This window comes from Barbus barbus (genome assembly GCF_936440315.1).
Source record: "Barbus barbus genome assembly, chromosome: 6".
Lineage (NCBI taxonomy): Eukaryota > Metazoa > Chordata > Actinopteri > Cypriniformes > Cyprinidae > Barbus > Barbus barbus.
Genome location: NC_136734.1, coordinates 8,287,501 through 8,304,268, shown reverse-complemented (window position 1 = coordinate 8,304,268; position 16,768 = coordinate 8,287,501). Strand labels below are relative to the sequence as shown.

The 16,768-nt window shown below is 34.5% G+C and overlaps 2 protein-coding genes across 2 annotated transcripts in view; both read right to left on the bottom strand.

Moving 5' to 3' along the window:
* Nucleotides 1–2,712: 2,712 nt before the first annotated feature.
* On the bottom strand, nucleotides 2,713–7,097 carry LOC306871176 (G-protein coupled receptor 54-like; the record flags this gene model as incomplete). Its single annotated transcript, XM_079418942.1, has 5 exons — nucleotides 2,713–3,063; nucleotides 4,505–4,743; nucleotides 4,903–5,038; nucleotides 6,647–6,771; nucleotides 6,854–7,097. 5 exons carry the CDS (start codon nucleotides 7,095–7,097, stop codon nucleotides 2,713–2,715), a joined length of 1,095 nt encoding a protein of 364 aa, XP_079275068.1.
* A 4,164-nt stretch (nucleotides 7,098–11,261) lies between these two features.
* The window catches only part of LOC306871472 (MAP kinase-activated protein kinase 5-like), an 18,180-nt gene continuing 12,673 nt past the window's right edge, over nucleotides 11,262–16,768 (bottom strand). The window contains exons 9-14 of the mRNA XM_079419432.1: nucleotides 15,875–16,062; nucleotides 14,839–14,959; nucleotides 13,285–13,415; nucleotides 13,061–13,176; nucleotides 12,734–12,838; nucleotides 11,262–11,957 (exon numbers count right to left, since the gene is read on the bottom strand). Coding sequence (XP_079275558.1) covers nucleotides 11,863–11,957; nucleotides 12,734–12,838; nucleotides 13,061–13,176; nucleotides 13,285–13,415; nucleotides 14,839–14,959; nucleotides 15,875–16,062 — 756 coding nt within the window. The 3' untranslated portion in view covers nucleotides 11,262–11,862. The remainder of the gene's footprint in view (nucleotides 11,958–12,733; nucleotides 12,839–13,060; nucleotides 13,177–13,284; nucleotides 13,416–14,838; nucleotides 14,960–15,874; nucleotides 16,063–16,768) is intronic.

Genomic DNA, 16,768 nt, shown 5'->3' with positions numbered 1-16,768 from the left:
ACTCTTGTCATCTTCTCACCAAGCTGCTTGGCGATGGTCTTGTAGTACATTCCAGCCTTGTGTAGGTCTACAATCTTGTCCCTGACATCCTTGGACAGCTCTTTGTTCTTGGCCACGGTGGAGAGTTTGGAATCTGATTGATTGATTGCTTCTGAGGACAGGTTGTCTTTTATACAGGTAACAAACTGAGATTAGGAGCACTCCCTTTAAGAGAATGCTCCAAATCTTAGCTCCTTACCTGTATAAAAGACACCTGGAGCCAGAAATCTTGCTGATTGATAGGGGATCAAATACTTATTTGACTCATTAAAATGCAAATCTATTTATAACTTTTTTGAAATGCATTTTTTCTGGATTCTTTTTGATTACTTTTGACCTAAATAAGTTTATCACATTGATTTATGGGATAATCGTGTACAATACTGATATAAAACTACAAGGAGAAAGACAACATGAAGTGCATTAAACATTACACTTCAAAGGTTTGTGAAGAAACTGCAGGGAGTTTGTGAATTTAAGGACTAAGACTAACTAATAATTAATTAAATCATATTTAAAATGAAAATAAATGATTTTAGTAGAACAACAATCATTGAAATAATCAAACATAGATTTAATATAACAACAAATAAATGTGCAATATAAAAACATAACAATATGATGTTATGCTTTCATCAATATTACATCAAAAAAGTAAATTAAATATTATTTTAAATAGCATTTATCCTGGTTAGGGGTAAGGGACTTTTATTTTGCAAAATGATATAAAAATCACATTTGCATATTGTTCTAAATATAGTCTGATTGTTAACCAATGTTTTTAGCATAAGTATGCATTTTTTCAATAAAATATAAATAATTTTATTGGTGTCCCCTGATTTCATGTCAGCCCAGTTACCCTCATCAAACAACCCTTGTAAAATAATGTACATTCAAGTTACATCATTTCTAGGAGTTTACATAATCTTCCAACACTTAAACATAAGCATGTTTCTCTCACTCCTCTATAATGTTCTAATTTTGATTATTTATGAGGCTTGAGTAAGGGGGGGCCATCATGTAGTGTCAAACCTATTACCATTTTTTAAATGTTAATTTAAACAATTATTTTTTATATTTAATATAATCAATCCTTTTTATTTAAAAGAAAAATCCTTTCAAAATGTACATTATGTGCTTTTGTGAACTTGACTATTAGCTAGCAATTAATACATTTGTATCTATCATCTATCTATCTATCTATCTATCTATCTATCTATCTATCTATCTATCTATCTATCTATCTATCTATCTATCTATCTATCTATCTATCGGTCTTGTACAAGTTAGCGTTTGCTTTCAGATCATTGGATGACTGGATCATAGATCATTTTTTTCTCTTTCTTTTAAGTAATCTACTTTTTTTATCCTCCATGGACTGCAGAAAACTGACACTAGTTAGAGGCCATGAGATGAAAACTCAAATGATCCATGCTTATCCTCTAAGAAAGAACTATGTTGCATACTTTTGTAATTGAATCTTATATGAAAGAATACCCTTTAAAAAATAAAATTAATAAAAAAAGATTCTGTATTGCATTGAATGTGCACTTGTAGTGAAATTTCAAAAGTATATTTTTAAAACACTGTACTTGAAGATAATTTAATATCAATTAATGGCATAAAAGGCCACTTAAGTGTACCGAGACACTTTCTACATTTCTTGGCATGCTTTTTAAAAGTTCACTTTGTAATGATGTCAAATTAATAATTTTACTTTCAAGTACATTAAATCAGTATTCTTTAACAATCATTTGTTGTGCTTTAAAGAAATCACTTATTCTAATGTGCTGACTAACATACTAAAGCACATGTAAAGTATTTGATTATAATTTTAACTGAAATGTGATTTTAAAGGGTGTTAGTGTTTTTAAAGTTTTTGCAGCTTCATCAATACAAATGTGTAATTACAAATATTTATTTAAACACATGACACAATTTTCAATGCAAATGACATTAAAGTGTTTTAGTTCAATATAAATGCTTGTCAGTATATTCAGCAATACACTTTAACCATATTTTAAAGACAATAGACGTTTTTATGAAATTACATATAAAGATGTACCTAAAGTTCAGCTAACTGCATTTAATGAAAAATTAAGCTATAACACATTTTCACTTACAGTAATTGCAATTATCATGCAATTGAGTGTCTGAAAACATTACAGTTTGAAGCAACTTTTTTTTTTTCAAAGTATGCTGAAGTCCTTCATAATTTCAAAGAACTCAAACTGATCACCTCAGTTTTCCAGTTGAATTGTTCGTTTCAGTCCAAGTACATCTTCATCAAGTGTTACTGATTTTGTCTGTCAAAGGTATAATTAAAAAAAAATAAAAAATAGTGGTGTTTGGCCAAGTATGATGACCCATACTCGGAATTTGTGCTCTGCATTTAACCCATCCAAGTGTACACACAGTAGTGAACATACACCCGGAGCTGTGGGCAGCCAATGCTGCGGCGCCCGGGGAGCAGTTGGGGGTTTGGTGCCTTGCTCAAGGGTCTCACCTCAGTCGTGGTATTGAGGGTGGAGAGAGTGTTGGTTATCCCTGCCGGACCAGAGACTTGAACCCACGACCTTCAGGTTACAAGTCCAACTCTCTATCCATTAGGCCACAACCGCCCAATTTATGCCCAACATGGTTATGCATAACCAGTTCAAATATCCTCTAAGGTCAGGATGAAAGAAAGTTCATCTCTCTGCTATAGGTGGGGAGAGGCTCGGTTGTTCTTGCGTTCCTTTTGAAGATCAAAGGGAAAACACTTCTGAAGGCCTTTCTGAAGTTGGCTCCCATGAAGGCGTAGATCACGGGGTTTATGGAGGAATTGGAATAGGACATGCAGTGAGCCCAGATCTTTAGTTTGTAGAGTGTATAGCTGTGACTCACATCTTCAGAACAGAATGCTTGTAAGAGAATCAGTATCTGGATTGGACCCCAGCAGACCAGAAACAGTAGCACCATCACAACCACCATTCTGGATACTCTGGTCCGCACTGCTTCAACCCGTTCTGCTGACGTCTGCAGCTACAAAACCAACGGCACTCTTAGACAAATTATGTTCATTTTGGTTTTATGTAAAACATTTTCTTCCAAGAGAAAAGGTTTAGTGCAATGATTCTAAATTATTGCTGTAAAAGAAAACTGATCAATTTGTAAAAGCATTAACAACAGTGTGATCTGTTCAGAACAATACCTACAATGCTCAAACTCTCTAAAGTCAAATGCACTCTAAAAAAAATGGTGGATTTTTTTTTGGTGGAACCTTTGAAGGGGCTTAACCAGAACCTGTTAAGCCCCTTTAAAGGTTCTTTACAAGCCAAAGAACCACTGTTGGTGCTGTTTAGCACCATTTTTGTTGAAGAAATACAATGCAATATGGCACCTCTTTTGGTTCTACATAGCACCATTTAAAGATATGGTGCTATATAGCACCATAAGTGGTTCCTCTGTGATTATGAGCCAAGAACCACTTTTAGTGCTATATAGCACCATTTTTTTTAAAGTGTGGATTCTGATTAGGTGTCAATGTTTTTATTGTTTATCAGCTGGAAGAAATTGTTCTTAAATTTCAATAATAATGTTTTTCTGTGTCATTATCATTGTAGCTTTGATGTTGACCTATTTTCATAGAATAAGAATGATTACTAAAACTATACAGTTATCTATATTGTCGTATGACACACAAATTAGTTCCAAAATACCAATACAGAAAGTCTATTGGTATTGTTATCCCAACTATGTGTTAGTTGTTTGTTTATTTGTTTGTTTTCATTCATTTTGTTATTTGCATTCTGCATTTTTCCCACCTGCACATCAGAGCTGAAGTCAGGAGTAACTCCTTTTTTGGTCATGAACCACCAGTTTAAATCACTAGTTTTTAGTATTTTTAGAATAGTTTGTTAAAACATATGTAATATTTAGCTAATTCTTATTACTTATGAAAATATTTAGTATCTCCACAAACTATTGGATATATATTATAGACTATTAGGATTTAGGATAAACTGGTTATTTAGGATCGGTCAGAAAATGTGGTCAGTGATGCAACTCATTCTATAATTCTTTTTGTGGAGGTGTTTCATCATTCAAGTTAAAGTTATGCTGTTGGGTGGCACCTGTGCTCCGGCGTGTGTTCACTACTCACTGCTGTGTGTGTGCACTTGGATGGGTGAAATGCAGAGCACAAATTCTGAATACGGGACACCATACTTGGCCACAAGTCACATCCTTTCCTTTTCTCTTCCTTTCCTTAAATACCCTTCTGAAATTTCATAACATTAAGAACGTTTATTGTTACCGCACTGATTCAGAAAGTTACCACAATTTGATCAGCACTTTCACAAAGTTTAATTCTGAATAAGGCCTAATTTGGGACGATATCGTCAAATTCTATGCATGTTTAATTGATAAGGAATTTACATTGAAAATTTACCTCCATAATGCAACCATGCTATCAACTCTGTACCTGGTTACAGCCATGAACAGGTTCCACCGTGGCTTGACCCATACGTTTCAACATGAAAGTGTAACACATGCAGATGGTGATCAGGGGCAGCAGGTAAACAGCCAAGAAGGAGTAAAGAATGTAAGCCCTCTTATGAATGAGAGAGGGAAATTCCTCGGTGCAGTATGTCTGTGGACCGAACCAGAAAGAAGACTCTGTGTGCTGATACAATGCTATTGGCACTGAAAGCAGCAACGAACCTGTGTTAAAAGATAATAAAATTGTGCATTTTACCACAATTGGAACATTTATTTTCAAAAGTGTATAACTACTGTATGATAAGATGAATAGTCAAACATAGCCTATCAGAAGCATTGAAATTGTGATTCTACTTAAATTGACTGGAAAGGTTTTCATACATATCCAAATAGTGGTGCATACAGACAGAGCCATCTGTGGAGTTCGATGACGGAGGGACTGTAGTGGATAGACGGTCACGTAAAAACGATCCACACTCATTGCAGACAAAGTGATGCAGGTTGCCTGTGCAGTTACCTGTGAATTCATTCAAAGACACTGCTTAAAAGACTAAACTACATAACCATATTCCACATCCTGTATGGCATAGGTAACATATAGCATTTTAGACATTTTTGTAGCTATTCATTCCATTCAACTATAAGTACTTTTTCAGAGCTACACTATATGGACAAAAGTATCGGGCCACCTGAGCATTACAAAAACAGGGACTGTGATGACATTGCATTGTAAATACATAGGCATTAATATGGAATTGGTCCCCCTTCGGAGCTTTAACAGCTTCTACACGTCTGGGAAGTTTTTCTACATGATTTTGTGGGAATTTTTTAACATTTTATCCAGCAGAGCATTTGTTAGTTTAGACACTGATGTTGGACGAGAAGTGTTCAGTGGGGTTGAGGGGGTTTCACACAAAACTCATCCAACCACGTCTTTATGGACCTTGCTTTGTGCACTGGGGCACTGTCATGCTGGAATAGAAAAGAGCCTTCCCCAGACTGCTCCCACAACGTTGGAAGCATACCATTGTCCAAAATGTCTCGGTATGCTGAAGCATTAAGATTTCCCCTCATTGGAAGTAAGAGGCCTAGCCTAACCCCTGAAAAACAGCCCTATCGCATTATCCCTCCTCCAACAAACTTTATAGTTGGTAAAATGCAATCAGGCAGGTAATGTTCTTCTGGCATCCACCAAAGCCAGACTTGCCCATCTGTCTGCCAAATATAGAGAAGCTTGATTCGTCACTTCACAGAACAGGTTTCCACTGCTCCAGAGTCCAGTATCCATGTGCTTTAATCCACTCTATCCTGGAATGCTTGACTTTTGCCCAGATTTTTGCCTTGATTTGAAGTCTGTGTGCTTTGATGCTAATTGCGTCAGAGTCAGAGAATGTTAGAACCAGTCTGCAGATATCGAGCTGTGCATAATCGCATAGTGCATAATGCATGCAGACTCTGATTTTTTAAACTTCAGACTTCGATTTCTTTGTGTCAGAGGAAATAAAACATGTTTGAGCCAGTTTTAGAAAACATTTTGTTAACATTTGTCACATGTCTCCTAGCAACAATGTCTGCATGTTTCTAAGTGATTGTTGGGTTTGGAACATTTTGAAAATCTGTTAACATAATTCATTTTGAAAATGAGTTAGGGTGCATCTCAATCAGCTCCCTAGTTCAGTAGGACGTTATCCGTTGACGGTGTATGTAGTCATGTGTTTGGTGGCTCTATTTTTACTTTGTTTCAAGTGAATGATAATTACACAATTTCTGAATAAATGTAAATCCTCTCAATATCAAAATGTTTCAGAGTAATTGGTCTCAGTTGTAAACAGACAACTCATTATTCACATTAACATTCTTAACTCACATTGAATATTAAATTATTAAGACTTCTTATCTATTTGGATGTTCTTAACATTACCATTAACATTAACTGAATTCTGAAAATCCTCCTCTAAGGTTCATTATCATTTATCATTTTCCTCCATTAAGTGTGTGGGGAAAATCTGTATTTTTCTGTCTGTAGTAAATCATATTTTTGGTTTTTATGAAAAATATGACATTTCATGCATGACATTTTGTCTTTCTCCTCTAGAAGCATTATAGAGAGTAAAAATGCTCTCACCTGTTGCAGGTAATTGACCAGTCGACACATGAAGTCCCCAAATATCCAGCTAGGAAGACTGTACAAAGTGGCAGTGAAAGGAACACAACAGACCAGGAAAAGTATATCTGTGGTGGCAAGATTAACTGAAGAGAAACATAGACTGTTCACTAAAACAACGTCAAGTAAGTAAATATGATATTTTGAGGAACAAGGAATCTTTAATACCTATGTAAAGGTTTGTAACAGTTTTCATCTGCTGGTTTTTGACGACTACATAGATGACCAATGAGTTACCCACCAAACCTACAAACATAATAAGGGTGAAAAACACTGGCACCAACCAGGCGTCCGTCAGTGGGATTGGGCTTTGAGATCCCATGGGATCTGATTGATTGCAATCATAAATATCTGCTTCATTATTGCACAAGATAAGTTCTGCAACCTCATTGGTCCTGTTACTTTCTGCCATTAGACTTGCATGTGTCACCATGCTGATAATAACCTGAAACACAAAAACATATTCAGTTTTCATAATAAATATGTGACCCTGGACCACAAAACCAGTCATAAGTGTCAATTTTTTGAAATTGAGATTTATACATCATCTGAAAGCTGAATAAATAAGCTTTCCATTGATATGTGGTTTGCTAGGATAGGATAGGATATTTCAAATCTGGAATCTGAGGGTGCAAAAAAATCTAAATACTGAAAAAAACGCCTTTAAAGTTGTCTTAGCAATGCATATTACTAATCAAAAATTAAGTTTTAATGTATTTACGGTAGGAAATTTTCAAAATATCTTCATGGAACATGATCTTTACTTAATATCCTGATGATTTTTGACATAAAATAAAAATGGACAATTTTGACACACAATGTATTTTTGGCTATTGCTACAAATATACCCCAACGACGGTTTTGTGCTCCAGGGTCACATATTTTAATCTTCAACTGAAAGGCATACATTTAAATGATTTTTAATTTCTATACACCCATGCCATCATGATCAATAATGAAAGATTCTTTACTATTATTCTCCTGTTATTAATCATGTCTTTTTTCATTTCTTTTTGACTAGTTTATACTTTAACTATTTTATATGAGTAAGAAAAAAACTGCCAGTGTGGCAAGACAAAATACACTATATTAAACACACATTTTTATCAAAACAAGTCTTAATATCTTAATATTTCAAGTATATCTTGTCTAAAATATCTTTAAATATATATATATATATATATATATATCTATATATTGGATAGCATGTTCAAACAAAAAGCCATTTTGGTAACACTTTATTTTAAAATGACAGTTACATGTTACATCTACTTACTATAATAACAGTGAAATATGCATAATTACAAGCAACTAAGCTTAAATCAAACCCTAACCCTATAGTAAGTGCATGTATTTATTAATATTACGCAGTATTTACATTGTAACAATGTCACCTTAAAATAAAGTGTAACATCATTTCTGCAGTGTACCATTAAAGTCAAATTACTAAATACATACAGAAAAGTCTACAATTTCTTAAACACTGTGCTCTCTTTACAGTCTTGCCCCGGTAACACTTTATTTTAAGGAATATTTCTCACTAAAATACAGCATGCACATTACTAGCATATTGGCTATTTATTAGTACTTATAAAGCATATTAATGCCTTATTCTGCATGATTATATTTTAGATCCTTTACCCATACCTAAACCTAACCACTTATGTACTAACTATTAATAAGCAGCAAATTAGGAGTTTACCGAGGCAAAAGTCATAGTTTAATTTATAGTGAGAGCTGGACTTTAAAATAAAGTGTGAGCCTTGTCTGAAATCTTAAGGCAAAAATTGTATGTATATGCAATATCGTGCAATATCAGCTTACCTCTTTCAGTAACCTTTGGTCTAATTAGAAAGAAAAGATTCTTCCTAAAACATGGTTCAGTCTTATGGTAAAGTAAATGTTTCCAAGCTGTCCATGCCTCTTCTTCACAGCAGTGGAGTGTCACATGCACAGTGACAGCATTTATTGTTGCTGAAGTACTGCACAGGGGAGGAGCTAAATGTTATTACAAAGGGCTTTTAGAGAGTTATATTTAAGAAAACTGAGATTCATTTGCATGTGGTTTTTAAAGAATTAGACAAAATGCAAATTATGTTTTGTTGTGATATAAATCACAAAAGGTTACTATATGACGGATACAAAAAAAACAAAACTTGTTACAAATCATGATTTAATAATGCTTTCACTTTCAGTTAAAAAAAAGTAAATAATCTCCAACATGGTCAGCAACACATAAATGAAACAACTAGACTTGCAGCAACAGGCCTTAGAAGGGAAAAATAAAGTCTTACTGAAAGTAAGGAGTTTATTGTCTGTTATGCAGCAATCCCTAGAAATATATTTCTATAAATAATGAAGCAAGTTGACATTATTAATCCAAAATTAAAGACACAATAGAGGACCCAAGAATAAATGTAGATCACAGCATTATATGACACCTAAATTTACTCCCAGATATAAATCATCTCATTTATTAATCTGACTAGCACAGCTAATTCTTTAGACATAAATGTAAGATTTAAAATGGGTCGTGGATGTGCTTCTGAAGTGGCATTTAGGTGCTTTTCCACAGACTTTGATACTAGGGGATGAGGTTGGTCAAAGCAGGAATAATTCAGTTTGGCTTTTATGCCACATAGAGTAGCTTTAACTCGACTACGTAAAGACGCCTCGATTAACCGATTAAAAAAAAATTATGTTGTGGTTTCTTGATAAATTTAGCAAATGTGGGCTATTGAAAAGAAACAATGGTAGCTAGTATGAAATACAGTTTTACATATTATTTACATTTATAATTCAAAATAACTTCGTACTCTTGTTCTTGTCCAGGACATCCTGCTCCAGCTGACTTCAGATGCTGGAGCTATAACATGAATCAAATCAAATAAATAACATTGATAAAATATCCCATCCTCAAATTGGAGTGTTTCTTTATTTACAAGCACTTTTGACTTGATATCTGAAAAAATAAACTTCTTTAAACAATGCAATTTGATTTGTGAATTCAAATTCTCACATTCTGACCGGTTTGTTAATGACGCCTAATAAAAGCTATTCTCAAATCATGCTGTGATCAAAAATCTTCAAATTGATTTCATTTCTGGTCTTTAAACTGTCACTAGAAAATACTTGGTGTGATAATGGCAGCAGTATATGAGACCGTTATAAATATTAAGAAGAACAGAAGCGTCTGTAATTAAAGGATCAGTCATTAATTATATCATCATGACATGTTGATGCAGTGTTGGGGAAAGTTACTTCTAAAAGTAATGCATTACAAAATCGCTTTAGTCCCTAAAAAAGTAACTGATTGAGTTACTTTTTATATAAAGTAATGCATTACATTTCTCATCTTGGCTGGGCTTGCTTGTTTGCTTTTATTATAAAAAGTTCTATTTCTGACAAAAAAAGTCATTTTTGCTCAGTATGGTTGAATTGGATTTTAGAAGGTCAGCAGAAAAGACACTGGTTAATAAAATGGGATTAAAGGGTATTCGTGTTATTTAACATTGAATTATTAAAGGTTTACATCATATTCTGAGTTTGCATTTCATCGTTTTTATTCATTTTGAGGAATACTGAATCCATTTTTGTCCAAGCGAGATGAGTATATGCATGTTCACATTTAGTCTAGAACATCAGTTACCATCACGTTTACACAGCAAACACAATGCAACTTACTTCTGATTTCTCTCAACATGGGAACAGGAAAGCTGTCAGGCAATAAAGGGGAAAACAAAGTAACTGGTGGCTATTTATTTGAAAAAGTAACTTATTACTTGAAAAAATTAATCTTATGTAACTTGTGTTACCTCAACACTGCTGATGCACTTGTACCATTAAACCAGATTTAGCAGCTCTGTTTGAAGAAAGTGGAGATCGGTCCTCCTCCAGAAGTTCTTTTCTTCTCCTCTCTCTCTCCGTCAGTCTTACCAAGCCCAACAGGCGTCTCATTAGACCGATGACGATATTTCTCCACTGTGTTGGTGGTGTATTTGAGTAGTATACAACGTTCGTGTATGCACTCCATATCAATTGCTTTGTTTGGTTGTGAACTTAGTTGTCCCATGATAAAACTGTTTATCATTTACTTGATACTCCGAAACTTCTACCTACACAATGACTTTCATGGCTTTAAATGCTGTAAAATGTGACATGTTTGGGTACGATAATGAAAAAAAAAAAAAAAAGATATCTCAATACTTTTGGGATTTTTTTGATAACGGCAACTAAAAATGATCTCAAGTGTGTTTTTGTGCTTGTACTTTGGCTTAGTTTCAGAGAAACAACCTTGTATCTTTCTATAAGACAGTTTTTTTTGTTCATAGCAACCAAGAGTCATCAAGGCTCCACCATAAACACTTCAGCTCCAGTCTGTAACCGGTGTTCAAAAAGTAACAGAAACTGATAAAACCTTAAGTCAAGGCTATTTCTATGATGAATATACATTTTTGTAGGTATTCCAAGTTCTTAAATGCTTTACCAGACAGAAATTGCTGAGAATTTGCCATTTGAGTGCAAAAAAATAAACAGTTTTATCCTAGAATTTACAAACAAACACAAATCCATCATAAAGAGTGTGACCTCTAAAGAATATTCAGAATGACAGAACTTTATTTTATTCCTACAGCATTCATTAGATCTTCATTGATCTGACAGACGTTGTATGTGCCACTGTAAGCATCCTCTGATAATACAACATAAGTTTGCTAGCAGTGCCACCTAATAGTAAAAAGGTAAAGATTTTAGGACAAATTAACTCAAATTTTGCATTCCAATCAGTGCATTACTGTACACCAATTTAGTATCCTACAATTTTTAACGCGTAACATTATCTTATTTTTAATTAGTGACAACATGTTTTGATTCAATTAAACTAACTGAGCTAAGGTGAATTATAAAATGTTATTTAATATAGATATTTTCCCCTATTTTTCATTATGAAAAGCAGAAATGAAAACAGTGCAATTTCTTTAAAACACATTCTTTACTGCAGTCTGTAGTGAAAACAAATCATACCAACAACAACTTGGTTTCAGCTAGAGATTTACAACAGACTACAGTATGACCATGGAAAAAGGTCTGCAATTTAATACAAAAACATGTTTTGCAATCATATGCCTAATGACAATTATAATGAACAGTATAAAAGGGATTTAAAATTTCAGCACTTGCTATTGGGAGTCCTGTAAATTAGTCTTTTCTTCAATCGCCTGTTTGACAATTTCAGCCAGCTTTAAGCGATCTACTTTGTCTGAAAATGATCTACCTGTGAAGAAAGAAAAACATAACAGGTTGATATTATACTTGATCGAATTTATACAATTAATTAGTCAAGGATGGCCCACACAGCTGTTTGTAATACTTACTGCTTGTGTTTTTCCAGTGTTGGTTTAAAACAACTTGTCTACAACGGCACGTTTAATTTGACAATCATTTCATCTGACTTGACCAAATCTTTCTGCTACTGCCAAGTACTGGTTAGGCATTTTTCCCATTTTCGTCTTCATTCGCTTTCAAAATTAACGCATTTCAAGCTCTTTCTTCACAACCAATTCAGCATCTTAAGCACTTGAAAGCTTAAATAAAAAATGTAATTGAGATTTTTAACTAAAGCACTAATCCTACATTTCATTTACATAGAACCCAACCCTACAAGCTCTTCCCTGAATCTGTAATGCTATTGTTTAGCTGCTACGCAACTAGTATTTCCTTCATGAAATGCAATTTTAGTCTTAATTTTTGTCCATCCTGTCATCAAAAGGTCAAGAGAATTCTGACCAAAAATACCTATTCTGACATTTCTTTGATGTTGCTCTTGACTGTTTATGACCAACATATTAACATTAGGATACCATTTTAGGTTATTAGCAATTAAAAATCCACTGATTCAAATGACAAACTTCAATCTTTTTGATATGAGCTCTCACCTCAAATTCATAGATTCAGACATCCAATTTTAGTCTATAGTAAAAAGTTGGATGTTACTCTACCTTCAACCACAGTAAAGCTACTAGTAAATAAACTACAGCCACAAACACATACCATCCCAACTTAACCCGTGCAATCCATCTCTAAGTAGTTTGCAATCTCGATTGAATCGCCACGCTTCATGCATAACTTCATTTAGCTTCTCATCCTCATTGTCACCTGTAAAAACAGCACAAAGATACTGCAAATTGTTAAATCTTGTGTTTCTTAATTTTTTTATGAAAGCTACACATTCAAAGCAAACATTTCTGGTTTGAGGACTGTTGTAGAAAATATCATGACCAGTGTCAAACAATTAAATTCTGTCTCAAGTGTTGAGTTATTGAAGAATAATCTGTGGATTATAAACACCACAAACCAACACTGCATGTCCATACGTACCAGCCTGTGGTAAGATGCACTGTGCGATTACATCCCGTAGTTTTTCCAGAGCCACGTTGGTGTCCTCAGCCTCATTCTCAGGATCATTGAGGAAACGTTCATCGCTGGGTTTGGTGCTGCATGAAGCAGAAATCAAACACAGATCTATAAGTGCATTCTGCTAATAAAGACACAGAATAATGTATATTAACTGAAAAGGAACACAACAAGAATGAGAGACTCACCCAAGTAGCTTTCTCTTTCTCAAAATTGGGTTGTTGACCGAGTTGAGTGGCTTTAGACTGAGATTCAAGTCCTGCATCCTCATGTTGGCCAGTTGTTCAGCATGGGCCTGTTGGATTCCTGCCACAACTGCCTGAATGAACAATATAACAACACATAACTTTTATATTGATTATGCATATACAGCAACAGTATTCAACATATGAAAGGTAGTGTAGCAGATGGGAGGAGAAATCATTCATGCTTCCTTGTACAAAGTGTTGATTCAGAGTTCAAGTTTTAACCTCTGAAATTGAGATTTTCATAAAACTATTTTGAAACAATCTGTATTGTATAAAGCACCATATAACAATAAATATGAAATCCTAGCACAACAAATTCAGATATTTTGGGAATACCAGTAACCAGGGGTGGGCGATATGACCAAAAATCATATATCACGATATGAGTAATTTTATTTCATGGTAACAATATACATCGCAATGTAGTTATTTTTGCTTTAAATGAGGTCTGTATGATATCAAAATTTTTAATACCATAGAAATTTCATAATTCTTGTCACCAGTGTCTATACCTAACACTAGCCTGAAAAAAACCTCAAGCTCACTGAAGACAAGTAAACAGTTTGTGATTAAATAAGAATAAGCAACACAACAAAAAAAAAAACCTAAAGTAGAACAAATAAATAAGAAATGCTACACACGTGTAGTAATAAAATGCACAAAACACTGCGTGTAAACTAAATATATTTCTTATTAAAGTTACAAAAGTGATTTAGTCAAGAGCAGTGAGAGATTTTCTTTCTTTTGTTGTTTGATTAACATGAACGACACAGCAGAAATATAAGACTGCTGTCACTTTAAGAGCTGCCCGGAACTGCAATGCTTCAAAATGCATGAAAACGTAAGTTTTCATGACCACATAGCTCGGTAACATTACGTGAGCCTGTAACCACGAGAGACACAATAGTCCAAAATCTCTACTGGTTGACAAATTTTTACCAGTTAATCGTGTCCATCAGTATATCGCCTACCCCTACCAGTAACATGCACAAACCTACTACACAATTGCACTCCCTTCACAGCCTTAAGCTTGGATTTCTGCGCACCAAAAGATAAATATATAAAATAAATAAATACAATCGAGCAAATAGAAGATTCCACAAAATTCTGAATAGGTACAGCAAATTACCTGGCCAATCACAGGCTTTATTTGAATGGATTTCAGTACTATTGAGCACTATTTGAGCAAAAATACAGCTTTACAAGACAATGGATGGGCATTTCTTTACCCAGTAAGATGTTTCTGCTTTGTCTTTCTGAGTGGTAGATGCTTGCCAAAAGTTACAGAGTGTAAATTCATCTTACACCAGAACAAGTTAAGATGCTAAAGTTCAACTGAACAATACATTTTCCCTCCCACATTTAAATGTACCAATAATAAAGTTAAAAACAAAATGAAAATGTTGCTCCTGGGGGACTGTGTCTGCAACGAATGCATTAAACACAGATACTACTCAACTAAACTTTTAAATGTTATCTTTAGTTGGAGCTCACCTTGTCCATCATCATTTGAGCAGAAGGAAGCACATTGTCCAGAGCTTCAGTGCAGTTGAGCCAGGGATGGGCTAGCACTCCCTCTATAGTTAGTCTCTCCTCTGGCTTCACTTTAAGTAGCCTTAATGCAACAAAACATGTTAGATCTGAGTAACAAAAGCATTGGTTTACACCACTGAATTTAAGCAGCAGTTTACCTAAATTTACATAGCTACATCATAATTTTTTTCAAGATAGACTAAAGATAGTTAATAGATACCAATCATGGTCGCTTTTGATAAAAGCGTCTGCTTAATGCATAAATGTACAATGTAAATCCTAAACTCATAGTGGCTTTACAGAATTTGAGCAACTAAAAAGAATGAAAGGTGGGCAAACCACAGCTCCAAAGATGCAAAAATGGTTATTTCATGTTTTCATCAAAGGTGACGTTTCGTATCAGTCTGATGAGGTTAAGGCTAGAAGGGATACAGCTACGGCTACTGAGCATGCGCACATCAATATAGCTGAATTTGTCACACTGCAATAATTACTTTTTTGCAAAAAAAAAAAAAAAAATTTATTTAAAGGGGTAGGTTTAGAGTTGGGGTAGGTGTAAACGTTAATATTGTCAAAGTTAATTTCCAGCCACAGCTGTATCCCTTCAAGCCACAACCGTCTGATGAAGAGCCATAGGGCTCGAAACATCACCTATTGTGAAACATAAAAAATGAGCTCTGGTGTGCAAACCTTTCCTTCTTTTTATTGTTTACAATAATTAAGCACCCTCATTCAGGTTTTTGTTGCCTGTCAGATGTGTGAATCTTTTGAGAATTTGAGCAAATGACATCAAAATTGGCAACAAAGATTTTAAAAATCACTTTAATTGTTCTGCTAATTTTCAAACCGTTTTACCATACAGATCTAGGGGATGCTGTACACTCCCAGCCACAAGAGTAAAAGATTCAATACATGTCTATGCACATTCTGTTCTTGGCCCTAAATAATTAAGGAAGTATTGTTTAATAAAACAGAAAGTAAATGGAAAGACACTCACTTGCGGACAATGTCCTTGGCCATTTCAGATATTTGACTCCACTCCTCCTCTGGGAAGTCAAAGCTGCCAGTCATGATTTTTTTGCGCATATCTTTTGGGATGGTACGGCTGTGGTGTTTGGAGTAAAATGGAGGATATCCGCAGAGCATTACATAGACGATCACCCCTAAGGACCATAGGTCACAGCTCTAAAGAGTGGAAAATAAAAGGAAGAAAGAATGCATTGGCTTCACAGCTAGCAAGCTAAACACCTTCAGACAATTCTTGTGACAAGGCTGAAAATGAAAAATGTGAAACTAGGGATGTAATGATTCACTCAACACACAATGCGATACGATTCACAATACTGATTTCACGATACGATTCTCACATTTTTCTTAACAACATGAGATTTAAGACAAATTATAAATGAAAAGCTGTCCTTTCTCAGACAAAATGTTGCATGTTTCTTTGTGAAATTGAAATGACAAATAGCAAAACTAAAAAATTTGAAAACATCCCAAATTAGGGCTGCACGATTAATTGAATGCGATAGTCATGCACATGTTGACAGTAAAGTCGGTTCTGGGATAAGTAGCAAATCTCCATCACGTGCTTTCAGATGGAGCAGCATTTACTGCACAGAGCCGCAAAACTACGTTCATAATCGCAGACGATATAATCACGCGATAATGAAATCGAAGATATCATTCTGTGATTAAGAAAGCTGTTTGTGTAGCTTGTCAGTGAACTGCAGCTCTGTGTAGTAAATGCTGCTCCATCTGAAAGCACGTGAAAATAATGTTTTTACTCCAAACTCACTTCATAACGTCAGTCGAGTGTTTGAAATAAATCCTTCGGTGAGATGATGTGGCTTCTTAAACAGAATAATTAAGGCACAGAATATTTCATAGT